This window comes from Heteronotia binoei, chromosome 7 (genome assembly GCF_032191835.1).
Source record: "Heteronotia binoei isolate CCM8104 ecotype False Entrance Well chromosome 7, APGP_CSIRO_Hbin_v1, whole genome shotgun sequence".
Classification (NCBI taxonomy): Eukaryota; Metazoa; Chordata; class Lepidosauria; order Squamata; family Gekkonidae; genus Heteronotia; species Heteronotia binoei.
In genome coordinates this window covers 42867741-42887849 of record NC_083229.1, presented here as the reverse complement: position 1 = coordinate 42887849, position 20109 = coordinate 42867741, and the positions used below count along the sequence as shown (strand labels likewise).

Below are 20109 nucleotides of genomic sequence, written 5' to 3'. Positions count from 1 at the left end.
CTAAAGTTGCTTATTGCCTATTCTAATGTTAACCCCCCCCCGCCCAAATATTAACCAGCAGCTGGCAGAAAACAAACATCCCTAATCATGCCAGAAAGAAAACATGTTTCCAAATCTAAAACTTAAAATAGCCCTTGGCCTACTATATACAGAATGAAATATAGGAAGAGAGGCACCGTTAAATTTTAAAAGGCATTGTAGCTTCCAAACATATCACTATCATGTAGCACACAGAAAAAACCATAAGAGCTCTGTGTGTGTGTGTGTGTGCTTGCTCTCTTCACATACCCCCATCTAATTTCATCAACAAGAGACGGTCCCTAGAGAACAAGAGAAGAGAGAACCAATTATATCCAGAGGCTGGTTTCTCCAAAATGAAGGCATCTGTTCCATGCCAATAACTTTCACATAGAAGAAAAACAGAACTTTGAAGGCATCTGTGTTCATGGTTGACAGTCACAGATCTCAGGGACTACTGTAATTGCCCAGCTGCAAATGCAGTTTGCTTGCTGCTGCTGCTGCCATTGTCAGCTGATCCCATCTCACACAACAAACAAAGAAAAGCTTACAGAGTGATCATTTATAAGGCACAGTTGAGAGAGCCACAGACTTGTAATGGCTGCCTAATCTGTCATGCTACTCTCTTTGCTTGGGACTCTCATGCACAAACTCTGACATACCTTCTGAGTACAAAATCCCTCCTTGCCATTATTAATAAGTCACTGCAATAATCCTGCAAGCAGTTCACTCTCCTTATTTAGTACACTCTTATCTTCTCCTTCAGGAAGTTCTTGGAGGCTGCCATGGGCCTCCCAGGCACTTCCACACACTTCCACAAAAATCAGTGAGTTTTGTAAGACATCATGGTGAGCAGAGACAGACTCTCCAAGGGAAAAGAACACCACATTCCCTTCAAAAACAAAACCAGAATTCATACCTATATAGACATACCCATTTTCCACTACGGGGCACTGCCCAAATATCAGCATCACCCATTCACTATTATATATTGCTGAGGATCCGATTTGCAAACTGCTGTATTCAGTTATCATGCAAAAGCCAGTCTTCTACAAGTTTCTAAAGCAGTTATATGTCACCTGACTGTTGGTTTCCATGTTTAAAATGTAAGAATGTATAATGGCATGGTTAACCTGTGGCTGAAATTACTTTATTTCACAAAGATAAAGGGCCACAAACAAAGCAGAACCAACAGGTACACTGGCCCACCCCATCTAAAAAAAATTCAGAACATTTTATTGTTGCATAGCAATTTCCACGTAAGGAATAAGGGCTTTTTAAAAGTAAGAAAAGCTCTAGATTGTTGTACATAGGGTCAGCGCATAGGAGTAGGCTGAGCAGGTGGCTGCTAGGGCAGGAACCTGGCCACAGGGCGGCTCCTGAAGGCAGCTACATGAAAGCCACCTTGGAGGATTCCATTTCCCAACACCACAGGCCAGCACGGGATGGCAGTGGGCTGGGGCTTGTAGTGTGCCCCTGAAACAACTCCTTGCAGCTTTCTCAACTCTCAGCACTTGTTTTCTTGGCATCCTGCTGATGTCCCAGGTGGTGATTTGGCGGTGGTGCCAGTGGAGGTAGAGCAGGCACACTTAGCAGCAGCTGTTTCTCAAGAAAGCCTGCTGCCAGAGGAGCCTCCGTGCATCCTGTTTCCTCAGCTGGCTTCCCTCCCCCTCCCGCTGGCCTGGGCTGGGACTGGGAGTTCGCTTTTTTGCCCATGGAATCCTGGCCAGTTTGGGTTTAGAGGGTAGCTGAGCATAAAGAGCAGTGGGGGGAGAGACTCACAATGTGGTCTCTCGCCACACCACCAGCTTCTTTTTGGAGCAGAGTGGCAAGCTAAGGAGTTGCAGCAGCCAAGCTTTCCAGTCTAGGAGGTGTGTATATTTGTGGAAATTCCACCGGGGGGGGGGCAGGATTCACTGCCCAGGGTTCAGCATACAGGCCATCCTGTGCAGCAGCCACCCTGACCCACCCACCAGCAGCAAGAGCAACCATAGCCAGCCCTGCCACTGACACCCCCCCCAACAGCAGCAGCAGGTTAGTGAGCTGGCCAGTGGGTCAAGGAGACTGATGCACCATTGCCCAAAGGGAAGGACTTTGTCCCAAGTCCGTCCTTCCTTCCTTCCTTCCTTCCTTCCTTCCTTCCTTCCTTCCTTCCTTCCTTCCTTCCTTCCTTCCTTCCTTCCTTCCTTCCTTCCTTCCTTCCCTCTTTTTTCTTTATCTCTTTCCTTCCTTCCTTTCTCTCCTTTCCTTTCCCTCTTTCCTTCCTATCAGTCTGTTCTTCCTTCAAAGAGCGCAGGAAGGCATACCTGGTTTCCTCCCCTCCATCATTCTAACCTCATATGGTTAGATTGAGCAAGAGGGGCTGCCCCCAGGTGACCCCCACCCATTTCCTGCCCAGTGAGGGTTTGAACCAAGGGCTCCCATAGTATTTATATATATTGAAGTATGTAAATACTTAAACATATATATAAATATTCATTTCTCTAGGGAGCTATGACTGATTTTTAAAACCATCTGTTTTTAAAAGTTGAAGGGGACACAAGTGGGTAGCCTCACCTAGTGCACCAAAACCCCTGGCAATGACCCTGGTTACGCAAACACACACAGAGAGAGGAAATCTGTGTGACTGATGCTTTCCCATCCCTCCAAATGTGCTAGTGTTCTAAAGCCATCTGAGTAATCCACCCTGTTCAGTCAAGTTTCTCTTGGCTCTGAGTAGATTTTTCCAGTGATCTAGGGGAAAAAAACTCATTTAGTTTACATGACTGTAAGCATGATAGGTTCCTCAAAATGACCTAGATTAAGTAAAAACATTCAAATGAAAAAAATCTTCTCATTCATCTTATACATTTGACACTAACATCTTCAATCTAGACACAAAAATACTCAGAAACATTTGAGCTACAGGCAGGGCTTTTTTGCAACAGGAACTCCTTTGCATATTAGGCCACACACCCCGATGTAGCCAATCCTCCTGGAGCTTACAGTAGGCCCTGTATTAAGAGCCCTGTAAACTCTTGAGGGATTTGCTATATCAGGGTTATGTGGCCTAATATGCAAAGGAGTTCCTGCTACAAAAAAAGCCCTGGCTACAGGGATACAGAAATTTCTGTTGATGATGTTGTAGTCACTAATTTTTCTGTTTGTTTTTTCAATGCCCCACTTGGAAGTAGAGTAACCTCACTTAGCAAGGAAGATCAGCTATGATCTGTCTTTTGGGAAAGGGAACAGACAACAGAAGGAAATGTTAACTTAGCTGTTGGTGAGTGCTATAGATGCTTTAGAAAGCTATTCTCAAAGCTAAGATATGTAAAAGTATCTCAGAACTGCTCAGATCATTTATTTATTACAATTTGCTAGGCTGCCCTTCCCTGCAAGCAGGGCTCAGGGTGGCTTACATCAAGAATCAGATACATAAAGTGAAAGTAAAAAAATATTAAAATACATTAAAATAAGACCTCCAAACAAACAATATTACATCCTATATTCAAGATGACAGTTGTTTCAGTATCTGCAAACCTCCTGGGTGGAGGGAATATGGGAAAAGAGAAAGGGGGAAGGTGGGAGAACAGGAGTGCCAGACCATTGCTGTCCTCAACCAAATGCCCGGCAGAGCATCTTTGCCTTACAGGCCCTAAGGAAAGGTAATAAGTCCCTTAGGGCATGGATGTTCTCTGATTTTATTAAAGAAGCTTCTCATAAGCTTTACCGAAAGCCTTCCACCTTCAACATATAGCTGAAATCACAAAAGTGGTTTTATTACACCAAATTCTGCAGGAAGATCTTGGCATTGTGATGAGGCAATTTCAAAAGACAGAAAACAAAAATATAAACAAAAATTATGTTGCAATCTCCCCTTAGCAGATGTTAGGTGTTTGGGTTTTTTAACATTTCCAGTTCACCCACGTTCAAACATCACGTTTCCTTTACATACAAAAAAAAATAATCAGTAAAGTTCAATTATAGCCTGCAAATGAGAGGGCCTGTTGAGGACTAAGCAAAAGAAAAACTCTCAAGAAATTCATTCATGGAACACCTGAGCCTAACGTCAGCACACCACTATTGTCACATATTTGCCAATTTAATTCATTTACTTTAAGATAGATGAACCTCATTGGAAAGTTTATATTCCACAAGGTTTAGTTTTTATGAATGCAGCAGATTCATATTTTAAGAGACTCTGGAAAGGCATGAACAGGAGAAGACATGGACTTTTCCTACAGCAACAAAACAGCATTTATTTGGAAGGGTATATTGTGACCAGAAACTGGTACACGTCTCATTGTACTGGTTTAGCCAACCAATTTTTCAAGTTAGGCCCACATATGACAGAAAGCAATATAAACGAAGGGGAAAAAATACCTGCCCCATGATTGGAAGTTGAAAACTTGCTTAATTTGTTGGTGTCTCAACAATGAATGAAAGCTACTTTTCCATAACAGAGCTTCCAGGAATCGTGACAGTTAATAGCTCAGTCATAAACCAGGCCTTGTTCAGCATTTCCTTAAAGACCACTGGTCTGCTATTGGAAGGGGAAATCCTGACTCTGTGGAGCTGACTGGCAATCTGCTTTTAGGCGAACACTCTAACTTTCTATAATGTGCTTTGCTTTTTTTTTCAGTTAAAAAACTAGGGTTTTAAAAAAAATTAACCAGCAACTTGGCGCCATTGTCATAAATGTCTGGGAAAACTATCAAGTTTCTGGCAGTGAGCAGTGTAATCACTTTGACAAACAATCCTACCTGGAAGTCCCAAAGAACATGCTTTCTTAATCTACAATAGCACTCTTCCCAAATTTCCTTTGCAGAAGTATCCTAACTGGCTCTCCCTCAGCATTCTGATTTTCCTGCACTGAGGCAACAGTTCCTTTCTGGTTTACTATTAGATCTCAAAGCAGATCTACATAGCAGTCCTATATCCTTAGGAATTGCTTGCTTAGACAGCTGATACTGTCTTCTGCCTAAATCAGTACTACCTTCTCCAAGTGACAGCGTCCTCCCCTCATGTCTAGCAAAGATGTTTCCTAGCCATATTGTCCAGATCCTTTACCTGGGATATTATACATGCAACACTCATGTTATACACATGTGCTACAGCCTCCCATCTTCAGGAACTCCCACTTCTCATCAGGCACAAGCTCTGCTATCTTAATCTGTAATTGTTTTGAAAACGTATCACCCACTTGCTTGAGTATTAAAGGTGACTCTAGTGGGTTTTACTACTTATACGCTTGAGCCAATAAGAAGAAAGATACGGCAGGGCTGTTTATGTGTCAGAATGTTAAGCCTTGATTTAACCCTCACATTAACTTGTTGTGATAAAATGATAAAACACTAGATTGATTCCTGCGGCTTGCGGGCAAATGAGGGAATTTTACACTGCAAACAGAACATCAGCCAGACAGTCCATTGTGGGAAGTCTTTTGACCCAGTGAATTGAAACATGACATTTGAACTACCACCTAGGGAGGTGACTGTGCGGTCATCATCAGTCAGGCAAGAAATGTAGGCTATAGTTCTTCAGATAAAGTGAATCACAAAGGGAAACTGGTTGGTGGTAATGACTGGCACTTATGCAAATTGCATATTAACATCCAGCCAGGCAGACATATTGAAGTCTCCTATAGCCACGGAGCTAACTATAGGTTCTCATAAAACTGATGTAGGCCATCAGTTGAAGCTACTTTCTAAGTTAAAATTCCCGATTCTAAAATGTGACTGAGAACAACCTGTTGGAACCATATATACACACACACACACACAGTCTGCAAGTATCAAGGAGCAAACAATGGCCCCATGTGACTGTTACTGCTGGTGGAACAGATTTATTCCACTAGATGGAGCTTTGCCCATAAAGGCAAATTTTCCAGAATTGCTTCAGTTATAAACTATGCTTTCTTTTAGAAGATTACTTTTATTTTAAAAGCCTCTGTATGAGATACCAAGCTGGAAAAAATGCCGTGAAAACTCCTTTACAGACCCTTTACAGACTTGCACATAATTGCACTGAAATCAATAATTTATATACTATATATTCACCTTCTGTTTAACCCAGTTCATTTATCTTTAGCAGGAGTGATAATTTCTAGTGCTGCTGTACCGCCACAGAAAATAAATACTTTTAAAACATGAATTAGGTGAAAGTGTTTCAGTTACTAAAAATATATATTAAATCTGTCTTTACATCCTGTACATACCTTTTCACATATTTTCAGTCACTGATCATTTTTTCCCTCTATGTATAAGAATTCTACTTTAAACATTTCTAATTTATCACTCCTACGCCATAGTTTCCAACAACCCCCACCTGTTTTTCACAATTTGCGTCCTGCACATTCCATAAAACTTGATTAAGAACCTTACTGAAGAGGATTTTTAATGAATGCACTCAAGCATAATTTAATCATTTTATTTAAATATGGAAAAAAGTTACACTGAAAGCCATATTATCTAAAATAGCCTTGATTACCTTAAAATTTTTGATTTGCTGGTATAATAAGAAACAAGTCACTAGTGTATTTGAGGTGAATAGAATGTTAATACTAAATGAATGTTACGTTAATAGGAGCAATAAATATTAGGAGGAAATGCATTCTTTCAAAACTAGGATTTTAAAATATAAGTTTTTCCCCCAACTAAAAAAATCTGCTAAATATTAATATATTATTTAACTATGAGACACATTTTAATAGTCCATCACCGCAATAAGATCTAACTGCACGACTCTATTTTCCCTGCTACAAATAAAAGTACCATTAAACAAAAAAACCACATTAAGCTACAGATTTTTCAGAACAGATTTCCCCTCCCCAAATAACCCACTCACATTAACAAAAGATTGCAGTGGCTTGCAAATTATAGGGTGTTATTTTTGGTGAACGTAGTTCAATATTCATATTGGCGCAGATGTAGCAGTTTAACAAAACAGCTCCTCAAATCCTGCACAAATTTGAAACAGGAAAACTGATTGCATTTTTTCTTATCTTTTTTCTGAATTGACATTTTTGGCCTTCTGAAAATTTACACATGGCTTTCTCAACAACACCTGCTGATCAAACAGAAACCTAAACTTTCCAAGAAAATGGTATGAAGAACTAGTTTTATCCTTATCATCTTATGGGGTTATCAGTAATCCTCATCATGCTCACAACCATTCCATTATGTCACAATTTGAATGCATTTTATATTATCATTAAACTTTTTTTTAAGTGAGCTAAACCAATAGTGACTCCTTTTCTCCTATTAGCTCTTTGTCTGCTTTAAATTAATTTCTGTCTCCATATTTGCCTAACATTGGTGAGTTTTATTTTTCTGCCAGAGAATTCCAGATAATAAAGCTTAGTATGTATTTCACAGCCATCAATAGGTCTTCAAGAAGTACACTCAGACAATGCCTTAAACAGCCTGATGAGATGGAAAGATCTCAAGACCATTATTTCCCCTATGCACAAACATTCTCCTTACCATCAAAACTTATGCAGAACATACTTAGAAAGAACTCCTACACAATCTTTGCTGAATTCCTTCAGAATCTAATAATTTAGTGGAATTCTAGAGGTCCTTTGACATGAAAACACCAGAGCAACCATGAACAAATTTGGTTCCTTTATTCTCTGCATACTTGATACAAAACTTCTCAATATGTCTGCCCCCACACATACTATATGAAACAAATACATTTTTATCCTGTCGTTTCCTAGCCCATAAACTCTGAAGAAGTGCTGTCTGGCAGGTGACAAGAGTTACCATAATTCTAGGTGTAATTAAAGATGCTCCTAAGACCTGAAGGGTCAGCTCTGCATCTGATGAAGCACCAAACTTTCCCAAGTGCTCTGCGGCCATTCATTACTATTCTACTTCAGTGACAAGGTAACATAAAGACAGAGCTGCCATACAGTAATATATGTGGCACTCCAGCCTGTTGGTTTATGAACTTGTGTTTCATCATGCTCACTGAGGCAATCATAAACCTGAAATGTCAATATATTCAGCCAATGGAAGTAAAATAGGACTCTATTGTCTTTCTTTATCGATCTGCTGTTGTCAACATGGAGATGTTCCCCTCCCCATGCACACACCAGCTTTAAATAAATTTTAATTAAACTTTAAGCTACAAGATAATGCCTCTGTACCCAAATATATGAACACCAAGCAGCTGGAAGGAAGTGCTAATACCCTGAGTCTAAAATCATGTATATGCTACAGATTTCTATAGAATGTATATCCAAGTAATTGTGTTTAGAGAACTGAGGTCAAGGACCTTGCAGTTTTGAGTTAAAATGCTTTAATGGAGACAATTAAAAATTATTTCCTACTGAATTTTCCTTAGAATACCACCTAATTTTCCATTCATTCATTTAAAAAAAAATTCAAAACGTTATATGCAATTTCCATTTGTAAAGTCTATCTTACACGTTTAGGTGTAACTTTCACCTAAAAACAGTGGAATCGCTGAATTTCTCATACTGTCTGTTTTAAAAAAGAATTTCCTAAAACATGCAATTACAGGCGTAACATGCAAATCTGAAATTAGTGATGCATCAATCCTAAGAACATTTACTAGGAAGTAAGTCCTACTGAGTTCAATGGGGTTTATTTCTAAGTAAAACCAACAAAGTTGTAAAGCACCTTAAAGACTAACAAAATAAGCTCGTGAGCCCAGAGTTCATTTTCAATTAAGCAGCTTCTAGATCAAGCTTTTAGTTGAGCTTCTGTGTTGTGAGGTCTTTTTCATCAAAACAATCAGTATAATCCACATGCGGAGATTCCTGCATAGGTGGAGTGAGGGAAGAAGGAGCCCGCGCCTCTCAGTTGTCCAGCGGAAAAAAAAATCAATGAAAACATTCAGTAACTCTCTCTGAATAAAGGCCTTTTCCCCCATTCTCACCTAATAAAACAGCTAATCAAGTTGTTATGATGTTCATTTTCTCCCCCATCTAATCTTCTTAAAGCCCAGTCAATAAATAACCTATTGTTTTCCACAAAAACCACACTTCCTCTGCTTTATCGCGTTTTCATTTTAAATCCTAAACCCACTCAGACTTGCCAAACTAAACCCAATTAGAGATAAGGGGGCTTTGGGGGGGGGGGGAAGGGGGATTAATCTCACCTTTGCAAGTCCTGTTTGAATAACTGAGCTGATAGAAGCTTGCAAGGCCAGGCCAGGTGAGGTTAGATGCCTCATAACCCCACACAACAAAAGGCAGATTCCTTTTCTCTCAGTCCAAGCTAATCTTTAAATGTAAATTCCCCACCAGCGAAGAGGAGAAGCAAGATAAGAGGTTACATCTTCACTTCTCTGAGCTGTTATCGACTTCTGCATCATTTAGAGGAGGGGGGTTGCTGAGAAACAGAAATAGAGAAGCAACACCCCCCCCACACACACACACACAAATGCTTGGAGATTGCCTTCTGGTTGAGGAGAGAGGAGCAGAAGCAATGCAGAGCTAGGGCTTTGTATTCATTAAACACACGTCTTGGCTTATCTGAAGTAAGAGCCTTGTCAGGATAGCACATTGTGTGTGAGGGACGGGGGGGGGGGGGGGGTCAGGCAATGTGCATCAGGGTGATTACAATATCAGCATGGCCCAGATGGAGGCAAGAAAACAAATGGGGGGGGGGAGATTAGAGAGAAAGGCACTTGCATATGACCAGGTGATGGGAGGGGTCTGTTCTTCATGGAGGGGGAGCCCAACTCCGGCACACATATGCACAAACAACAGGTAAAAGAATAAAACCATAATTGGTGCTGGTAGATCTTTACCCGTAATCCAGTAATGCCAGTAGATCTTTACCAGTAATCCAGTAATGCCAGTAACAGGCATCAAAATCTACATTTGCTTCACTATAAGCCCTGTTGAAGTCAAATGGGACATCCTGACGTACATAGCTTTGTATTGTCAGCTGGGAACTGCAGGACTGGTGAGTTAGCTAGTCCTCTGTCCTTTTCTGCAACAGCATCCTCCATACGGTATGACTGGCAATTTTATAAACACACACACATATATGCTGCTGCAGACTACACTGGAAAAATATGGGGCTTAATTTGTACTAGGGCCCAGCATGTTTTGAATGGTAATACCCAAGCATATTAAGAATTAGTAGCAGTATCACTGAGCAACTTCAAAATCCCAACCTAGCAAGAAAGGCTTCCACAGGAAAAGACCCACAATCTCTCCCCCACCCCTCCAATAAATTCAACCTTGTGCCTAACTTTTCTATAAAAAGAACCATATTCATCATTTTGCTGATCCTGTTTGGTGAAATGTGTCTTACCCAGGTGATAAGCACCATAAGCACACAGCAGGAGCAAGCAAAGTGTACTATACCTGGGCATGATCTTACTCACTCTCCCTCAGTGCAGAGCAGCCCAACCGCTTCGCTGTTACATAGACAGAAATAAAGGGAGGCAAAAGACAGTAAGTGCTTTATTGGAGAATTTTATGATGTGTAAAATCAATCTGTGCCACAACCGGAAATTTTGCCTTTAATTTACTACCACCTTTCTCTTTTGAATTGTCCTAATTTAGAGAAAACTAAGACCTGCCTAAAGGTGCAATGGGACAATGGTACTTGGGCTTCTTTCACTTGCTATTCTGAAAGGTGTCATTTTTAACACATTAAGCACTACAGGATACCTCCTTAAAACTGATGAAGAAAAACTCTGGCATTCTGAAAACCCTAGTTAAAGTGAGTTTTACAATGCAGCCTACTCAGAATCAATTAGCAGCCTTCAGTGTGTCAATAAATGATTACACACACACAGAGTATTAATGTTCACCTTCCCCAGACATTTCTTTTAGTATATGCAGAAATTGATGGAAAGGTGATTATCTACCTGCTCCAACCTCATAAATAAGGTCATGTTTAATACATTCATTCTTTGAGCATATCTATGTGTGTGGTGGGGGGAAGGGTGCCTATTTGTTTAAGCATCCAATGAGGTTATGAAATGGTAAATGGAAGAGAGACTTTCTAGCCTACTAATTTCCAGAGCAGAAGCCAGTTTTATTCTTTTAAATAATGTTTAGTGATCTCAGGTAAATTATTCTTCTTCACTGAAGGGTAGTATTTTCTATAAGAAAAATGTGATTTGGAGATCTAGACCACACATGACTTGTTTTAAATTTTAAAACAGTCCCTTGGCTACATCCATGGAGAATAAACAGGAAGAGAATCCATCAAAATCAGATGACAGAACCACTATATAAGATATATTCACAGAGGATAGATTTATCAACAACTAATAGCCATGATAGCTGGATACAACTTTTGTGCTCAGAGATGATATATCTTGAGTTATCAGATGCCAGGTATGAAGGCAAAATCCTCTCCCCTATTGTTTGTGCCAGTTTGCAATCTTCCCAGGGGCTCTGGTTGGTCACAATAGGGCACAGAATCGACCTTTTGTCTACTCTAGTAAAACTTAGTCTTAACAGAAAGACAAAGACAGTCAAACTTTGTACTACTGCATGGACTGTGGTGGTAATTATGTTAACGTATTTCTGAAATAACATATTTCCTTTAGGATGCCTGCAAATCAACACGGCAAAAAAAGAGCTTTAGGATCCTGCAACGATTCTACCAAGTCTCTTGGCCAAAAGATTAAATGCAAAGGGACTCGACACATGGCATAAGGCCAAAAGTAGAACCTAACACCAGAGGAAGGATGCATGTGTATGAAAATTGTGTTACTGTAATGAAATGCCACATAAAGAGGAGTGTGTCATAAATCCTCCACTAATCCAATAATGTGAAAACCTCATGTTATCACTGAGACATAGCACAAGGTATTCTGTTTTAATTCTTCATTCTTCAAACCCTAGGACTGAAATTCTTGCTTACACATATGTGTACTTGGAATTACAGCTTTATATATGGTTGCCAGCCTCCAGGTGGGGCCTGGAGATCTTCCGCTTTCACAACTGATCTCCAGCTGACAGAGATCAGCTCCCCTGGATAAAATGGTTGCTTCGAAGGGTGGATTCTATGGCACTGTACCATGCTGAGGCCCCTCCTCTCCCCAAGCCCTACCCTCTCCCAGCTCCACCCCCAAAGTCTCCAGGTAGTTTCCAACACAGACCTGGCAACCTTGCTTTAACACTGATCCTAAACAGAGTTACTTCAAAGTAAAAGCTAGTAATTTCAAATGAAATTACTTCTAGCTAACAGGTTGAGGATTGAAGTAATGGAAGAAGAAAATGTCTTCAACAGATTAAGAGATATTGGAAGGCACACTGAAGAAACAGCACATCTTAAATATGGAGACTAAAATCTAATTTGTTACATAGCCTGTTTTATTTTACCGTCAAAACAGAGGCACTCCTCCACCGCTCCCTCACTGCCTTTTTTAGGGACAAAGTGTTGTGCAATCATATTGACATAGAAATTAGACAATATTAGAAAGGCAGTGGGGGGAAATGCACTGAGCTCTTTTCAAATAGGAAGTATTTTCTGGAAGAGCAAATATGCTTATACCAGTAATACCTTCTGCAAAATTCAGGGGTGGTCTTACTGTAATAATAGTCAAAATTCCCCAGAAATTTATCATGTGCCAGTTCTGTTGAAACAAATGGCAATTGTACAAACATACACTGGAGTAGCTTTTCCTAGTCACTATGCAGGATGAGATTTCTACAGATCATGTCCCCATCTCCAGATCAACTTGCAGTGGATATCTTCTCCAAACAGTAGCTAAACAAATGCAAGACTCCCTATTCTTATCTTTGTGATCTGCCGTTAATTTCTACTACAGATACTATCATGTCTATCTTGTAGATGTCTTAGAAATCTTGAGAGAGAAAACATTTATTGTGTTTAAATATCCTTTAAAAATGACAGACAGAAAAAAGAAACCAATGTGCTGCAACGTATACATGATGGTCAAAGTAAAAATGTGTAACAGACGAACCATTCATAATCACAGCTGTCTGAAAGTCTAAGCTTGAGGCTACAAATCTTAATTTCAACTGATTCTCTCTTAATAACGGGTTACCTCCTTATAAAGCAAGAAGGTTCATCTGCCCCAGGCAGAGAGGGGTTTCTTTAGCTGTTTTAATGCTTCAAAACCTAACATTTCCTTTCTTGCATTGAATATGTGAATTCTAGTGTGTTATAATGTGAGAATGCCGACATATGACCATTATGCCATAATACCTCATTGCTCAGCTCGTCATTACTTCACTTGTAATTCTTATGGTAATTATGTTCATAATTACTATAAACAGATGTGGTAGAAATTAATGTGACCTTTTTATTGCAGAATACATTTTTCACTCCTTTAGGCTAGCCAACACACAAATCAGAATCACTAAGTTAGATGTGAGATATAATATAGTGAAATAAAATATAAATATCTGCTTCACCTTCTGTATGCTAGCATATTGCACTGAAACCTTTCCCCACAAAAAAACCCCTAATATTCACAGAACGTAAGCTAAAAATGAGCGCTAGCTTTGACACTAAACTGAGAAGGCACCCACTGTTTAAACCTATGATGAAAATACAGCATTCTGTTCTCATAGACCACTTTTTCATTCACCCTGCTATCCAACCATAAATGCATGACAGCCATATAGCAGTTTATTTTTCTTTCCAAATTAGCATTGCCCTCTGTACACAAAACTCATTTACAATAAAATCACTATGGATTTCATTAGCAGAACTCCTCCTCAAATTTCATTTCTTTGCCCCCTAATCTATAATTAGTGTGGACAGACAGGTGTGCACCCTTCTCTTCTGCAGATGGCTTCTGGAAATGGTGCAAAGTAGCTCCTCCTGTTTAAACAACATTCAGATAACCTGCTCTGTTCTTATCACTCACAATTACCTCCATTATGGTGAACTAATGTTTACTTTAATAAAATGTGCACTGCTCTTTAAACATCATTTGAGAACTTTCTTATCTGCTGTAGAAAAAAATTAATGAAGATGGAAGTCAATGCCTTTCAGATTAAGCATTTTAAAATTAAAATCACTCTTTCTAATGCATACTACTTGCTCTTATAAACACGTGTTTCATTTCATTTTATATCTGTTAATAATGCTCTGCGCTGAAATGCTGTCTATATTCTTAAAAGTTTTCCCACAAACTCAATAAAGCCAGGTAGGAATTAGAACAGTATTGTTTTAAAGCATTTTCAAAAGCACTGTTTAACAAATACAATATAATATGCCATGTTACAGTGCATTTGTACACTTGGTTTTCAGAATTCTGAGTATGTTAAATGGCATGTTGAGGTTTAAGAAATTTCATAACTGAAGCTGGTTTTTCACATAAGATAGGTAATTTACATCTTACTACTGATACTAATTTCTGTTTGTTGCTAAACTCTTGTAACTGCCTACTTTCTTAACAAAACAGGAGCAACATTTGGGACTTATCCAACTATAACCAATCTGTTAAGGAATAAACTCCAGCCAAAGGCAGAACTCTGTTTTACTTTTGCTGATAAGGTTTTTTTGATCTTGAAGTGCCGACTTAAGTTCTCACAGGACAAAAGGAGAAGAGTCTAGGAAACATTTGTTGTTGTTTTTTAAAAATAGAGAATGAGACCAGCCACACCTATAACCACCCCATTCCTATTAGCTATACATTTTAACAGTAGCAAGCTGTGGCAATGGGATCTGAGAGATGAAAATACCAATTGTAGCAACCCTCCCAGCTACCCCCCTTCCCAATGCAAATACTACACAGATGCCAATTTTATTCAGAGTGCCTAGCTAGGGAAAGCTGTATAGCCTCCATAGAGTTTTAGTAAAGAAGGCTTTGCATTCAATGCCTGTCAGCTGAACTCCATTTCAGAAGAGTGAGAAATAGGAGTTGACAGAAAAGAATGCCCTCAGCTTGCTGGCCACTAACCAGCACTCCAGGTGGAGCCATTTCCCCCCCTCAAAATTCAATACAAACATTACATTCAGCATAAAAACCTGGTATGGACAACAGACAGACATGACATTGTGTGTTAAACAGATACTGTAAACTATAAAGTAGCACAGAGGAAGGCATGCCTATGGTGATTTGATGGAGTAACACCATCCCTGGGTTGACATCCCTGGGAGCAGACAAAAATGAAATGTTTTTCCTTAAAAGATTTCCAAAAAGCTGGACGGGAGGGGGGGGGCGGGCTTGAGCAGCAGTTGCTACATGCAGTGACCTAACACCACTGTCTACATTCCATTGCAAACAGAATGTCACTTGTCTGTTCAGTCTTTCTCGAGAGTTTAGAAACAAAGTAGAATTTCCTATAACTGCATGAATGGGGGATTTTCCATGGTATGGGATTTCTTTGCTAATGTGTTTATTTTTCTTATAATGCAGTTTTATGCAGGTTGGGGGGATGTGATAGAATCAACCAACCTGATTCATCACTTGCTAGGGTAGTAAAAACACACAATGAAATCTGATATACTGACCAGCAAAGTTTCACAGAAATGATTAAAAATAGATGTCTGGCTATCAATAGCTTGCAGGCAGCTACATCTAGGATCAGGAGACATGGCCCCTGTCACTATTTTAATGACAGGATCTTTACTATACACTGATAAATCAGCAACTTTTAGATTACTTTCATGTGCTGTCTGTTTTTCTACAGTTGTTTTTTCATAAATACTGTACAAAAGTCAATGTAAGGCTTTGCCTAGTTGCAGGAAATCATCTTGGCTGGTTTTAATTAGGAAATTAACACAAAATGATTTGAATTTCTCTCTCTCTCTCTCTAAAAGATCATACCGGCAACTGTGGCACAGCCATTCAAGATCAATAACACCAGCCAAGCCACGAGCTCTAGAAATTCAACTATAAGCTACAATAACAATCTAGCTGATGATCATAAGTTTGTTAGAAGCAACATCCCTCCCTGCATACTGTTAAATCTAGAAAAAAAAAACCCATACTGATTGAAGTTTTCAGTCTCATTTATGTTCAACTGAAGAACACAACTACATTGACATAAATATGCAGGAGACCAGACTTCCAAAATGACAGAATAGATGTTTGTTTGGTGTAGCACTCTGTTCAGTATCAAAAAGATATATCTTTATAATATGTATAATTATTAAAGTAGTAGATCAGAACAAATTAAAGTTTGTCTAGTGGTGAAGAATAATTCTGATGTGATCAGCAACTCAGACCACCATCAGGGGAGAAATCAATTTTCAGCAGCTGTGGACAGCCATTTAAGTCTGGGCCTGAACAGATTAATTAGAGGAAGCAATGTTAAAAGTTAAAGGGGTCAGAGTTACATTAAGTACATGAATTTTTGCTGAAGCGAAACCTTAGCACTGCATTCCAAGACTCAGAAGTCATCCATCAAGGAGGTGGGCTCTGTTAAAATGCTTGTTAGAAAATCATCCTTTGAATTTAGTATATAGAAAATGTAATGTATTCCAACTGCAAGGGGTTCAGTTCTGCGGCTTCCAAAAGCTAATGCAACAGCAATTGCATCTGCTATGATTTTGTTCTTTAACACAAACTGGAATTGTTTTAATATTGAAGGTACAGTATAGTATATGAATATTGTATATGCTGTAACATTAAATTCCACTTTCACTGCAAAAGAATATAATAAAACTTGCTATCTGTCTTAATCTCATTCCAGAATGATGTGGTACAGGAGATTCACTGACCATTCACATCATTTAAATACCATTCAAGTCAATGACACTTTAAAGCAGCAGAGATGCTTAGTAAATGGTCAACTTTGTATCTCCTGTGCATAGAAATCAACACTAATGATAAGCATGGGATACATCCCCTATGAGTGACTCCTTAGCTAAAGTTTTCAGAACTCCACCTCATTCAAAACTATTAATAAGTAAATGCAGAATTCTGGACTAGCCAAAATTCTAGCCTAAAATCTGAATTAGACTTTTGAACATTTGATTATGAATGTTAATATCAAAATCAGTCTGTAAGTTGTTTATCTCATTATTATTATTGCTCTACCAAATACGGGGACCAGAGACAAGAGTTCTGTAGCATTTGAAAAAGGTCAGCTGGTATTTCTCCATCATTTTGTATTATCTAGGACTACACTGACTCATCCCTATAGTGCAAGAACTAAACAGATGCTTATAATCATGTCCATCCATTGTTAACACTTGTAGTTGTACAGCTTTTAGTGTTTCAATGCACTTCACTTTTCCTGACTTGATGGTGTATTCAAAAACAACTATTTCCAAAACTGGGCCGCTGGGTAGTTTTAGTTTTTAGTACTTCAGGTCTTGATCACGTGAGCTAATATACAGCCTTGGTTATCTTGAAACGAAAATTTTAAAAGTAAATACAGAGATGAGCCCATGGTTTAATTTAAAAGGGAGATGCCAGATCTCAAACCAGCCCCCAAATAAACCCCTATTTATAATTCTCCCCTCCCCTCTCAACTACAGTTGCCATTACTGGGCCATATGGGAAAGAGCTCTGCACATGTTCAGAAACCCTCTTCCATTATAATGAACTTCGGCGGAGAGGAAAAAGAGGGAGTTGGAGCCCAGCATTCAAAATCAAACCAGCGTCTGAACCGAACGCTCAAGTGGCAATCCAATCTGAGTGCAGGCTTCCTTAGGATCTTAGGAGCCTATCCTCAGATCGAGGCGGAGCTTGTTCCTCTGTAAAAAGAAAACTTTAGCTGTTTTGGTTCCGCATTTGAGAGGCAGTTTAAACTGAGGAGCGCTGGACAGCAAAACCCGAGAACGTTCTTTTTGCATGCAGTCCTGCCCATCGCGCGATTCTCCGTAGTAGCAACAGCTCAGATCTAAGTGGGGTAGTAGTTGCTTTGCAGTTCCCATAGCCCGCCTAGACAAACAGCAGACAAGGGGAGGAGGGCGAAGCAGAGGATCGCGACTTGTCTATTCCACCCCCCCCCTCCGGAATCCAACAAAATCTTGCCACAGTCCCGCTCCCGGCTGGATCTAACGGCGCAGCTCCCTCCTCTCTCCGCACGCCTTGTGTGGGTACTTACACTGAAAAGGACCGGAGATTCCCACCATTCGCCACAGGGCTGAAAAGCTGCAAATAAAAGTTCCCGTCCTCGTTGGCGGAGATCCGACAGCCCTTGGCTGCCTGGCGGGGAAACACGAGAGGAAGAGGGGAAGGCGATGCCGCTCCGCTTCCTTGCCTTTCCCCTCCCCACGCTCCAAATGATCCACGTTCACATTCACGCCCGCCAGTCCCAACGACGCGGAGAAAGAAAGAAAGAAAAGAAAAGAAAAGAAAAGGGGGGGGGGAGAAACTCCAGCTGCTGTTATGCTTTCTGTGTTGTGTTTCGTTTGTTTAATGTGTGTATTTAAAAAAGGAGGATCAGTGCGAGAGAGCTTATTGGTGATGCCAATGCGTAAGGAAAAAGAAAGCAATAGGTAATAATAACAACAACAACGAAAAGAGCGGTGGGTGGGAAAGCAATCGAAGTCCTCAAGTCGACCGATTCTTAAATGCCCGGGTCTTCTGCGGTGGTTTATTGTCGCGGCTGTTGCAGACAAATGTGATCTGAAGTCCAAGCAGTAGATACTACGGCTGTCAGCGGCGTTGCGCCTGCCTGTCTCTCTCGAAGGCGGCGATGCATAGATTTGCAGGCTCCCCTTGTGTCTGCCTGCCTTGGGGAAAGAGCTCCATGCAATGTCTGTGCAGATCCGCCCTGCAGAAAGACTCCGCCGTTTGTTTGTTTGTGTGTGCGCGCCTCTCTCTCTCTCTCTCTCCCCCCCCCCCCCCCCCTTCTGCTAGCAGCCACCTCTAAAGTCAAACAGCATACTGCAAGCAGCTGGCCTGGCTCAGCTACCCAGGTGCAGGGGGGAGGTCTTAAAGCAGTGGGAGGTGATAGAGGTAGGAGACATCTGTGTCATGAGGAAAGGGAGGGGGTCAAGTATATGTTAACAATAGTCAAGCCCAGTCCCTCTTGGGCAGTCTGCCTGCTTTTGCTTTCATTCTCTCTTTTTTACTTAGTGGACATGTAACTTGCTCCTTAATGAAGCCTTTCCCGGGTCTGCCTGCTTTAAGGGTCCAGACTGCCCTGCAGTAACCCAAGACAAACACTTTCCCCAGCCATCTGGAGAGCTTCTGGCTTTTTTGCCTGTATCTCGTCACTGTCTGAAGAGACAGCACTGCTAGGAATCAAGCCACTCTCAGATCTACTCTCTAATCCCCTTCTGTTAGCTGATTTTCAGGCTGCTATTTGCTTTCACATTAAATAATAGCCTTAGAGAAAACAATTATCATTCTCTCCTCCATACAAACTCTGTGATTCTCAACCCCCCCCCACACAGTATTTGAAAAAAAAAATCTTTCTTTTAAAACATAAAAGTTGATGTTTTTTATTGGGGGGGGGGAGAGGCAGGCTTCTATCATTTTCACACTAGCTAGATGAAGAGAACATGACTTCATTCAGAAATGCATATGCCATCTCTTGAGCAAACAGGAATTAACCTAGTTAAACAATTCCAAACCACAAACAAAGCAGGTGTTTCAAATGCTGCTAACCATTTACTAGCAAGGTCTGAAAGCTTTAATTGATTAACTGTAGCAATTAATTAGTTATTTCATTGCTTCTTAAAATACAGCTTTTAAATAGGTTTTTAATTGGAACTGGCTCTTGAAAAGGTGCCTGTGGTCAGTGCTCAAGGTACTTTCGTAAATGAGTTCTGTTAAGTTTTAGGATTTAGGTGATGGGCATAAGATAATTTTTTAGCCCAGTGTATTCTGTATTATTTAGGCAGAAGTCCTAACCAACCGATCCTATACAGAGTTAAGGTACATACAAAAATATGTGCTTTTAGAAAAAGCTTTTGTTTTCCTGATCATGATGGAATCCCAGCCTTTCAGCCCATACAGTTTATGGGCCACTGTTGAGTTGAATGCTAGCACACTGTGCTTCTGCCACACCAAACAGGTGTGCTTTATACACCTGGAGGCACATTTAATGAAAGAACTAATTAATATGGAATCCCAAAAATCTTTTGAGAAGGGTGTTTTACTGTTATATGCTTTTTAATCTTTAGATGGATAGTGCCTTCTTTGGCACTGTTATGGGATATACATTTATCCATACATGCATTTATACCTTTTTCATGATCTTTCATGGCCAACATGCTAATATAGTGG

At 40.1% G+C, this 20109-nt stretch overlaps 1 protein-coding gene across 2 annotated transcripts in view; it reads right to left on the bottom strand.

The window, feature by feature from the left end:
• Positions 1-19407, bottom strand: part of RUNX1T1 (RUNX1 partner transcriptional co-repressor 1) — a 191613-nt gene extending 172206 nt beyond the window's left edge. The window contains exon 1 of one of the 2 annotated variants that reach the window (XM_060243514.1): positions 17978-19407. In XM_060243514.1, coding sequence (XP_060099497.1) covers positions 17978-18005 — 28 coding nt within the window. In that variant the 5' untranslated portion in view covers positions 18006-19407. Of the gene's footprint in view, positions 1-9126; positions 9145-17977 lie in introns of those variants that run through there. The other variant, XM_060243513.1, reaches the window with a different exon arrangement.
• Positions 19408-20109: the final 702 nt, after the last annotated feature.